The sequence below is a fragment of the Xiphophorus hellerii genome, chromosome 20, assembly GCF_003331165.1.
Source record: "Xiphophorus hellerii strain 12219 chromosome 20, Xiphophorus_hellerii-4.1, whole genome shotgun sequence".
Classification (NCBI taxonomy): Eukaryota; Metazoa; Chordata; class Actinopteri; order Cyprinodontiformes; family Poeciliidae; genus Xiphophorus; species Xiphophorus hellerii.
Window position 1 is genome coordinate 22,364,884 of NC_045691.1, and position 12,252 is coordinate 22,377,135.

Below are 12,252 nucleotides of genomic sequence, written 5' to 3' on the forward strand. Positions count from 1 at the left end.
CCGAACTGAACGGTTTGCCCCATAATCAAGATGAACTAATCTGGAAAATGTTAAGTGTTCCATGCTTTCTTTATATGTAAAGTCCAGTATTGACTTCTTATGTTAACATGAAGTCGTATAAAAAATAATTCACAACTAAACATATTTTCTTAGAGTACATTCTTCCTCTTTTTTGCTCTGTTTCATTGTTTGATGCACACTGTAGATGTTGCTTCCTGAGGTTTTCTTTTGTAATTCATATAGATTTTGCCACTCTTCTGGGTTAATTTGTGAAGAACAATAAAACATGTCCATTCTGCAGATTCTCCCATCTGAGCTGTGAATCTCTGCACCTCATCCAGAGTGACTATGATCCTTTTGACTGCTTCTCTACTAAATGCTTACTTTTTCTTGCCTGTCAGTTGTCATGGATGGCGACGTTTTGATAGTTTTGCAATTGTTTCCAGACTCTTGCTACTACAATACTTTCCATTTTCAGGTGATGATGGATTGAGCAGAGCTTTGTAAGATGATCAAAGCTTGAGATGTTGTTGTATAACCTAAACTGGAGCATTATCCCTGACCTGTCTGCTTTGATCCTTGGCCTTCATGATGCCGTTTGTTTACTAATATTCTCTAACAAACCCCTGAGGCCTTCACAGTACCACTGGATTTATAATGAGAACTTATTAGACATATCTAGACCGTGACTTCTGAGGCTAATTCTTCCCCTGGTTTAGATTAAGGTGTATCAGAGGAAAAGGGGCTGAATAATGCACTACTTTGCATTGTTTAAACCAAATTTAATGTATAAAGATTTAATGTTGTAATGTTAAGAAAATGTAAAAGGCTCAAGTGGTTTCATTTTTACAAAACACAATATACAAAACCATAGTGGTTACAGGGGTTATTTATGTATGACTTTCAGTTTACATATTTAAAAAAAAAAATGGTATCCAGCAATAAATATCAAGAACTGTCACTCTATTTTAAGGTCAAGCTCATGTTTTCCTAAAGTCAGTCGTTCATTTAGTCTTTTCCCTTATCTGGAACTGGGCTGCAGAAGCATAATCTGAACAGTGATCTGCAGACCTCCCATTCCTCTGCTTTTAGCTTTCCCACTGGCATACAAAGGTGTTCACAAGCCAGCCATGAGATATAATCTCATACTAGAAGTCTTAGGTAAGGACATAGTTGGTTTGAGTACACAAGGTGTTTGAAAGACAATATCATATTGTTATTTTTTTATGCTTTATTCTCACTTAATTTACTACAAGAAAGAAAATGCCTTTTTCAAAATATTCAACATTCAAAGACATAAAGTAGAAAATAAGCTCTGCAAGTAAAACATCCAGCACAGACATTTCTATGCTATTAACCAGTTTTGAGGGTGTAAAGAAATCATGACTGAAATTTGACACATAAGTTTGAAGGCTTTGTACCATTTGAACATACTGATAACATGGCTTGCATTATCTTTTAGTTATTTTGGTTGGCATTCTCATCACTGATAGTAGACATAAAAGAGAAGAAGAAGACAGGACAGAAGATTATAAATAACTCACAAGTCAAAGCGGAGATTCTGTTTCTCCTCAAAAAAGTAGTCCAAGATGTACTTTCTAACAAAGTCGGGGTTTAGGGTGTTGTCTATCACCTCCGTCCTGCCGAACTATGAAGGGAAAAAATAGTTGAAAGTCAGGTGACAGAAATGATGAATGGATACAAAAAAAAACTGGAAAAACAAAATAGTAACAAAACCTTTGTGGTATTAAATCAGGCCTTATTATTAGTGGCTGCTGTGCAAAAAAAGCTAGTTTTCCTTTAATTCCTGTATCCCCACCTTTATCCCTAATTACAAAAGATAACCCACTCATCAAAGCCCTACAGGAAGCAAGAGATAAGTAAAAGATCCTGTGAAAATGTGTAGGCAGAGATAAAAAGAGTCTAGGAATAAAAATGGCATAGGAAGTACAAAGAGTGGGCAGAAGAAAAGGGGGTATTACTCAAAACTAGGGGCTTTGGACAGAAAAGGTAAGAGGATGGGGTGGAAACAGCAGAGGTGGAGAAGAGTAGTGATTAAGGCTTCCTAATTAGCGGGATTTTCCCTTCCAAGTTACCAAACGAAGGAAAATATGGCAAGAAAACGCTTTTAAAATGACATAAACCTTGCATACTTAAACACAATTAGTTAGAGCAGAGTTTCACAGGAGATGGTATCAAGCACACAGAACATTATTGCAGAAATTTTATATAGAACTCGATCAAGAAATTTGCTACATGAAAAATGCTTACCACATTCTGTTGTATACAGACAAGTGTCTGTATATGTACATGTATATATACAGACTTTATTTTCTTTTCAAAGTTAATGGGTGTGGCTTGTAATCAGGTGTGCTCAATAGACTGGAAATTACGGTAACCTGTTTTTCCACCCAATGGTGGTGAAATTGATCACTGTTGGATGTTAATGAGGATTTTTCACTTATTGCAGTAAAAACGCCCGACAGTATAAACTCTGGGCACTTAGGAGAAAATGACACATTGTTTACTATCTCCTTGCTTGGTTAAATACCTCTTTTTCCAAAGAACCCACTAACTGAATCTTATAAGTGGGAGACGGAAATAAAAGGCAGAAATTGAATCTGTGCTGCACCTTGAATCTCCAAGAGACCCCGAGGTGTTGATGAAGCTGTGAGCACATGTTAGTAAAGAGGCGGGTGATGGTTAAAGATGAGTTCTGTAATGTGATTTCCCCACTGAGTGGAGGAGACAATACTGTTCTGCAGAGTTCATTAGATGCTGCTTGACTGCAGGAGCTGGCTAATGAGAATCTGGCATGGAGTCCCTCAGTTTTCACCCTCACTATCACACCCCTACACAAATTGAATCTCCACAGATGTGTTGCACATGTGTCTAACTTGGCTAACTGAACTCTTCAGGCAACAGTTAGATTTACAGTGTCTGATATTAGAATGTGAATATCCAAAAACACTGTCACACTGAGGGTGTTATTTCATGTGTGCCCACCAAAGTAGGGCAATAAAAAATGCAAGGATAATTCTTTGCCTTGGTGGTGAGTCTTCAGTCCCAAACTTGACCAAAATTATATTATCTTCTTCCCCAGAGCACACACAAACCACAGCTGGGGATTTGTGTTGTTTCTTTGACCAACATGGGATTTTACCGTCCTCATGGGTTGTTGAGTAGACGGTTGCATACTGCTGCGATAATGAGCTTGGCGGTTTCTTCTGCTTTTACAGGCAGAGGTAAATGACACTAGTGTGAATTAGCGTGAGACGAGCCTTTTTTATTCAGCTGTGGCCTTCACTTAAAAAAAGCTCTGTTGTGTATGCAACAATTGCTCAATAACAAAAAGAGAAACACACTGCAAACAGAAATAGCATTCTGTAAACCCCCAGGAATAAAAAAGCATCAGGAGCATTTTGGCTGGTTGGGGAGGAATTTTCATAGAGATGCTAAAAATGTTGTGTGTCTAAATGAGAAAAAATATAATCCAGGGGTTAGCTTGAGCTTTGAGCTGTTTTTGTATGAATTTTAGACATAGAACACAGAAGTTTTTAATGTACACATACATTAAAAACTTAGGAATATGTTTATCTTTTCTGTAAGATGTATTTTAATAAATTAAATTTTTAGTGAGGAATAAATTTAGACTCCTTATGGCTTAGCCTTTTGGTGGAGGGTGTCAACATCTGCCTTCTGGATAGCTGTTTAACCATTTGGGGTGGATTCACACCAGCGCAGTCCACTTTAATTGAACTCTAGATTCCAGATTTTTCTGTCTGTTTTAGAGAGGTCTGAATGTGCAAACAAATTCTAGTATGGACCAAAAAAAGAAAACTCTGCTCTCAGTTCGATTGAAATGAACTCTGGCGCGGTTTGAATATGCAGATGCAAGTGGGTCGGACACTGTTTTAAATGGAAGAAGTGAATTATAGTGCAGGACTTTCTGAGTAAATACTACCAAAACAAACGTGCATGTCTAGAGCTAGAGGGAGAAATTGTTTGTGGTCTTGTACGAAAGCCAAAATAAAATCCTACAAGCACTACAATCTGATGCCACGTCATTTCATGAAGAAGAAAGTTGATCTCATGTCCTCTTCAGAGGTTTCTGTGTAATTTCTTTCTGAAAATGTAACAAATGTTGCAATTTTAGTCTCCAAACCAACCAATTCTACCAGACTATCAGTCATAAAAATACCCTTAAAAGATCAGGAAATGTCTGCAGGTGCTTTGAGTTGATTACCTTATTATAGTATGAACCCATGAGTTTCCAATATTTAAGTTTTTACAATATTTAAATTTTTTCAGACTTTCAGTGTCAGGTTTTTACAATCTGTGGTAGATAGACGGTAGGTACTTTCTTTTTTCCTATGCGTTTGTCATGAAGCTGTAATTGTAACTTTTTTATCAAAGAAATGTAGCAGATAAACTCTACAGGGTATGCCAGTTAGCTTTGTGGGTTTAAAATGTATCAGCTATTAAACTGCAATGGAGTTATAAATATTTTCCACTGAACCAAAATTATTAAACTTTCTGGGGAAAATAGTTGCTGGTGGAGTTCCATCAGTCAAAGCAAGAAATTGCCTCAAAGTATTTTCAGACCAATCTCAAGCAGGGTACTGTGGTGTATGGGGTAATGTCCATCTGTAAAGAAAAAAAAAAGACCAGAGGGCATACACAAATCTTGGTAATTTAAGATAAGCCAAAAAGGATACACATAACCTTTATCAAGAATCTGCTGCATGAACTACCTCCTGGAGGAAATGTAAATACTCATTTGTTGTGGCCGAGACTTGACCTGTGTGCTGCAGGTGCCGTCAGAAAATACTTTGCTTTACCTACAGTAGTGTGCCTTGAGAAAGTATTCTTACCTCTTGAACTTTTTCACTTTTGTGATAAAGATTATTGGTGAAAGATAGAAAAATTATTTTATGTGACATTCATTTAAATTGTCTTTCTTACTCTGACACCACTAAATAAAATCCAGAAATCAGTATGTACCTAAATAGTAAATAGAAATGCAGCTGTTCTTTATCAATTGCATCTCCAAAGGTAGTGAAAGGTGGCTCTACAAAGTATTCACTCAAAAATGCAGAATACACATGCATCCCATAATAAGCTTTATTTATAAAAAGAAAAAAAAAATATTATTATTATTATTATTAATATTATTAATTAACTTCAATAAAACACTTTGCAGTAATGTCACAAAATGTAAAGAAGTCTGAGTGGTAAAAATGCCTTTGAAAGGCACCATATTTCCTGAATCTGATGTGTTCACTGTCATTTGTCAAAACTGCATTGTTAGTGATACAAGGCATTTTCCCTAAAAATCCAATTAGGAATTCAAAGGTGTCCTAAAGAATAGTGTGAAGTTATTTTGACCTTACATAAAATTAAATGCTTAAAATGTATTATGTCCTTTTAATTATGTGACACATTACCTGAACTGAAAAGAGTGGGCAGAAAGAAGAAAACTTTTAGCAGTGGAATCTACATCTTTTACATAAATGCATTAAAGAATGCATAGGTTATGCTAAAGCTACACTTGAAACAAAGCCTACACACACACACAGTCATCTATTAATATTTGAGCAACAAATATGGACAATAAAATATCAGATATTTACATTTGGCTTATTTTAATGAGATAACATGTCCCTGTGTGAAATATAATAGTTTTATTTGGTGTCCTGTAAAAAAAAAAGTATCTCTTACCAGGTTGATGTTTATTTCTGCTCTGCATTCAAAATAATACAATTCAAACTAAGATGGCAATGAATAGCCAATATTTGTCCATAAACTTGGTCAAGAAGAAGTAGGTCACTCACCAGAGCAGTGAAGCTTGCTTGTGTTTTACACTTTTTGGATAACTTTGAGGTTGATAATTGTTAAAAGCTAAAAAAAAAATATGACTTTGAAAGAGCCATTCAGTTCTTTAGCCTATTTTTTTGTTAGTTCTAAGAGTGTCCAAACAAACATTCTGTGTCAATGTTCTGATGAAATGTTTGTTACCTTGTGGGTGTGTCTTTTGTGGCAGCCATCTTGAGTTCCTGCTAAAGAGGAGGCCTGCCTCAAACCCAGCTCTTTTATAGGAAGTGTGGTGATAAGAGCTGGTGTTTGATTGGTAGAAACTTAAAGTAATTAAAAGAATAAAATGACTTTTCTGAAACTGTGCATTTGCATACATAAGATGTTTGCCTGATGTCTTATTACTGATAAGTAATTTTTAGTGTTTACATTATGTATGTGAAAGTTAACTTTGTTTCCTTCCCCTCCCCTTCCTCCTTCCTCTTTCTCTTTCTCTCCTCCCCAGACTCTGGAAGGCTGAGGTAATTGGCCGATTTGAATTGAGAAGGCGGGGTTTGACTGCTGGATGTGGCATGAAGACTGATGGGAGGGAGGCCATTTTAAAATCTGCTGTGGTGCCTGAGAATAAATAAACTGGCTTTGTTTGCTGTACAGCCAAGACTGACTGACTGACTTCTCTTTCCACAGCACACCTCCCAGTGTGTGTTCAAAATCACACAAGAACATATCTTCACATGTGAGTCTGACTGACCACATGTGAAATTTTACACATTAGAAATCACATGTGAGATGTGTCAAAAACGTTTTTCACATGGGTGAATAGAGTGAACTATTGTAGTCATAGTGACCACTCAAAGCATTTTCACACAATGATTTTTATTCACTCAGCCTGTCTCACACATGCACACTGTGATAACAAAGACAGTAAGGAACTGTAAGTTCAGTGCTATGGTCAAGGACTCTAACAATTGGCAGGGGAAGGTTTCCCAAAAGTGTTTTACATTTTAATGCACAACAAAATGTCCAAATACATTGTTCTCAAAATTAGACATGTAACCAAACAGAACTTGTGATTGACAATTGTAGAATGTGCTCTCTCTTTATCTTTTGGTTACTCTATGAATAGTTGTGAGATTGGTCACCTGGTGTCAAACAGACATACCCAAATAATACATTATGGGGTGACTATGGTTCTGTGGGTAGAGATGCTGTGATCGGAAGGTTGTAGGTTTGATTCTAGCATCTTCCTGGCACATCTCAATGTGGGACTTAAACTGGCTATGTATTGGTGTGAATAGGTGATTGTGACTATAGTGTAAAGTGCTTTGAGTGGTCAAAATGATTGGGAAGTCATTATATAAGTTCAGTCCATTTACATATCCACATAGTGTCTTCAAACAGCAGGGGACTGATTCTCAAGCCTAATTTTTCAGAACGTATCAAAGCTGTCCTCTTTAACATCAAACACAGACCCCTTTTTCTTCACAAAAGGTAAATCCCAAGATGGCCTGTGCTGAGCTCCACAAAGTCCTTGGTGCATAACAATCCACAACTTCACACCTATAGCTCTGTCTCTTCCCTGTGTTGGGAAGCAACATAACAGTGACAACCTTCTGTCACAAGATTTACTGACCAGAACAAAGACAGCCAGAATCAGCTGTTAGCTAGAGCAGTTGACTTGAAAGGTCTTAATAAAATTGTTGCTTCTTCTCATCAAGACTGATGTTAAAGTATTTTTTTCACAACTACTGAAGTTTTTTTTTTTCTTATTTATAACAAAGTCCCACTATAATCAAATACATAAAATAAGAAATACAAATAGGTATAGTTGCCCACTTGTGTATGTTGCTTATGTGTATCAACTTTAAACCCGCCTCATTTCTGTTCCCTGGATGAGCAGCGTCAATGTTGACACCCGCCTACATTATTAGGGCTATTTACAAGACAAACAAACAAATAGATCATATGACAAAGAGAGAACTGGTGCTAATACTAAATAAGCTACATAAACTAAACAAGTACAATGAGAATAGTATTAATCCCTCTACAGAGAGCGTTTTAGTCCCCAAAATGCCAACATATTGATCATTCCCTTCATTTTTATTTTTATTTTGCTTTAAAGCCCCAATTAGGGGGATGTTTCTCTGACATTTTCAGAAAAATGATGCTTGAGAAGCTTTAATAAATCGGTATAATAAACTGCTGTAAGCCCACAGTGAAACAGCTACCGAAATGATATGTCTTACCCAAAGTACTGCAGCTTAATTAGAAAGGATTAATTTCTTTTTCTTTTTTTTTTTTTTTGCTTTGACGTATGTGTGTGATGGGATGTACACTCACCTCTCTCCACTGTTTGGTTTCAACACCCTGCGTATACAGTACGCACACTGTGGGGTGAAAAAAGTACAAAACAGCAATAAAAATAATACACTTTGTGCAGGAAACATGGGAAACATAAAACAGAGAGAAAGACCAAATAAAAAATACAGCCAGTTCAAACAAAGTGGTAATATAACAAGTTGAACAGAAGTAATAGCTCTTGAAGTAAAACAAAGATTTTCAAAAATGACAGGACGCCAAAACCTTTAACCTGCAGTATGCAGTTTTTATAAAAGAAAAAAAAAGAAGTCTTCAAAATTATAATTATGTCGTGACAATAGAAGATAAGACATACAATCTGTGAAAAAAACTAATTATTTTCCTTTCTCTTTGTGGTAATGTTGTCATTTTCACAAATACACACCAAAGACAGTGGCTTTTTCTTAGCTTTAGCTTAGCTCTTTCTGCTAAGATAAGTTGTTTCTCTGCCATTATCACATTGAGCAGCACGTACACAAACATGATTGAAAACTTCATCCTGGCTCTGATTGGTTGTTTTTCACCAGGAGCGAGGCTCAATCTTTTCACACATTATGTCTCTTACCATACTGTCACAAATTGGTTATAGTGTTAACAAATATGTAAAAAAAAAAATAAAATAAATAAAGTTACAAACATAGAAAGAAACAATATGAAAATGGTCATACAACACAAGAATCTGACAGAAACATTGTTGTCTTTATCAGGTACTTACTAGGATCGGACTTTGAGAAGGTGTCTTTATCCAGCAGATTTCTGATAGAAAAAGAGAAGATAATTGAAACAGTTCATACTCATTCTGGGTAAGTAAGTAATTAAAGGTTAGTAGTGAAACAAAGATGTATTTAAGATCAGAAAATCTGAAAAGCTTATAATTTTTACTTTTAATGGCATTTATTGCTATTTTTGGTTATTGTAAAACATCTAAAATTCAAATCCTGCATAAAACTTGACTGATAGGCATCTATTCTCATGTTTACCAAACAAACAAAAAACACAGATCGTAAGAAAATGATCTCAGAACAATATGGTAATCTGGAACACACGTGTAAATTAGTTGTGTATGCAACAGAGGAAAGAAAAGTATAGCTCCATAAAGTCATTCTTGTTCTGTAATTCTGCCTCTTGTTCGACTTTCAGCATATTATCATTTGGTAAAATAGGAGTGTTTTCAGGCAGAAAAGGGGAAACTAATTTGCATGATGTATGGTTTTCATACTAGCTATTTGTTTCTCATCATCATTTATTTCTTTTTTTTGGGGGTCAGGCAGATGTTTTCAGTCATTCTGATGGTTGAACCTCTGCTGGCAATTCTGTAGAAGGAGAATAAACCTCTACAGAAATAATACATCTAAAGTCACGAAGCAAAAATGTAACTTGGAAATAAATTAAATGTGTTGAATTAAAGACACCACTGCTTTTCTTGGTCAAAATATAAGATGTTTTGTTTAAGGTTAGATTCAAGAACATATTTCCAAATAGGTTTGGAGGGACTTATTTATTAATGTGTTGGACCAGCTCACTTTTCACTATTTCTCTGTAAATACTTGAGGTCTAAGAGGCAACATTCCTTCAGATGTGCACAGTATTACACTCTGAGGGATTGTTAGGCTCTAAGATGTAACAATTTGTTAAATTGAGAAACAGACATGATAAAATCTTTTGGCACTGAAATATTTGTAAAAATCCATATTACAGATTAATCTTTGCATAGGGGGCTGGTTTTTCTGAGATGATGTTGTAGTTAAGCCTTATCTTTTGCTCCACAATATTAAAATGTGATCATTATTCCAAAAAAAAAAAGCACTAACAATAATGTTTAGAATATTCTACTATTTTAGATTGAGAATGAGAAATGATTAAATGCAATCCAAATTCCTTTAAAAAATCCCAACTTGGTCTTTTGTCATTTTTCCTTTCACTTGCATGAAGGACACTAAACAATAATGATCTTAATCTTTTAGCCTTTGCTGCAAAATAAATAAATACTAGCATAAGAATATACACTACTCCAACTAAGAAGTCTTAGCACATATTTGGGTATGTAATTGATCCCTATTAAGTGTCACGCCTGCTTGACTCTGTTCTGGATATGTTTCAATGAGCCTGGAAGTCCTACTTAATGCCCTTTGAACCTCGATTCTCTTTTGAGAATCTGTTACAAGGCTTTCTTAAATAGATTTACTCTTTTAAAAATTTGTTTTATTTAAAAAAAACAATAAAATAGTCCTTTACTAAAGGACCAAATTGAAATTTGCAGTTTCTTGTTCATATTTTCATACAGTTCCCAATGTGAACTTAACAGGATTTTAATTAAGCAATAGTCAATTTAGCTTTCTTTGTTGAGAAAGAAAACTAAATTTGTTCATCTAAATAATAAGTGTACTTAGATTAAATATCAGGCATTCCTAACTTTTGTTTTATTTATATGCTCACATATAAATGTATATTAAGAAAACTTTTACTTAAGAATAGATAGCTTAGGTTATTTTTTTCCTGTTTAGGGTAATTATTATAGAAATATTAAGGTTTAAAAGTGCAAGTGGGGTTATTGCATCCCTACTGGGTCCGCGCATAGTGTAGAAAGCTAAACACAGGTTCCAGTCAACCCATCCTAGGACTGCTGGAGGGTTAAAGTCAAGAGATAAAAAACAATTGGTCAAACTTAGAAAATGGGTGTTTTCTCCACGCTTCACAGGTACACCAATTACATAGACATGGGAGTTTCAAATTTGCATTATCAAAAAACAATTAGCACTTACACTCATTTGTTTATCTTGTTTTACACATCCAGTTGTATGTAAAAACCAAAGTGTGTGCCAATAAGCTCATTTGTGCATTCATGGGTTACAAACTAACATTACCAGCAGCAACATTACCCCAGTAGATTGCAGGGTTTGACATCCTATACAATGGCTTCCTGATTGCTGTTGTGCTTAGTCTGTTTACTCAGCTGATTTGCTCATCGCCCACTTAGTGCAGTAATCCTAACTGCACTAAGTTGGGATTAGTAACTTGTTTTACATATATTTTAAATATGTATCCCCCCAAAAAGGAATAAAAAAATGTGTACATGTAGCTCTTTTTCTGCAAAAATGTGAAATTTGAGTTTTGAATTAGAAACAGTTCAGTCTTTGTCTGATCTTAATTCACATTTCCTTCATCCTTCAACTTAGTCTGTGCCCATATTGGAGAGTTATCTACTTCCATCAGACTCACTAGACCTTTTTATAATGTCTGCTATGGGGTTTCAGAACCTGGAAGCAATGCCTTTCTTGTTTTGTTTTGTTCACAGGGTCACCACAGTGACACGAGAGCTCTCACTCCAGGTGACAAAGCCTGCTGGCTCCTCCAGGTTTTAGTTTCTGCTTCTGTTTCTTTCCCATTTCCTTTTTCCTCCATTTGCTATAAACCATCAGCTCTGCTCTTTCATCAGCCTCAGTCTGTTTTGATCTTTCAGCTGTACTAGTCTCAGTCCCTCCTTCACAGCTTTTAAGATCAAACTCTGTGAGTTGTTTCAAGTCAGAAAAGAGGCACATAAAGAGTTAAGGTATTGTATTTTTTGTCTTATGCATCACGTTCAAAACGTCTGGTGTAACTGTGATGGGCTGTGACTAAAGTAAATTTGTCAGTTTGACTTAAAAAAGAAATGGTTGGTTTTATTCGAGTAACATAGCTATCAAAAATTCCTATCCCACATTTTTTATTTTATTTGCTCCAATAGAGGCCATTTCAAAAGAAATATTTTAATTGTCCAATTTTTAGGCTCACATAATAGAATGTCTCAGCAGTTTGTTTCTGATAACTGGCAGCTTTGCTAAGTTTAATTCATTCAAGTTATATCCAGATAAAAATGTTATTGCATTTGGACTATTTCCAAGCACCAACTCTAGCAGCTTTCAAATGTGCATAAGCTTTGCAGTGTGAGGCAGTAATTAAATTCAAGTCATGCTTTATTATTGCTGTTAAATTCATACAAGTTTTCCCAATGTCACATGCAATAGAAAACTGTTTATGGCTGTGTTACATCACAAAACAAAGGAGCAATAATAAATTCAGATAAAAGTTTTAATGAAAGTT

At 35.3% G+C, this 12,252-nt stretch overlaps 1 protein-coding gene across 4 annotated transcripts in view; it reads right to left on the minus strand.

Annotated features, from left to right (window-relative positions):
• cpne5b (copine Vb) overlaps window positions 1-12,252 on the minus strand; it is a 119,852-nt gene that overhangs the window by 78,361 nt on the left and 29,239 nt on the right. For 3 of the 4 annotated variants that reach the window (XM_032549559.1, XM_032549560.1, XM_032549563.1), the window contains exons 3-5: window positions 8,888-8,928; window positions 8,155-8,201; window positions 1,545-1,648 (exon numbers count right to left, since the gene is read on the minus strand). In XM_032549559.1, the coding sequence (XP_032405450.1) occupies window positions 1,545-1,648; window positions 8,155-8,201; window positions 8,888-8,928 (192 nt within the window). Of the gene's footprint in view, window positions 1-1,544; window positions 1,649-8,154; window positions 8,202-8,887; window positions 8,929-12,252 lie in introns of those variants that run through there. The other variant, XM_032549562.1, reaches the window with a different exon arrangement.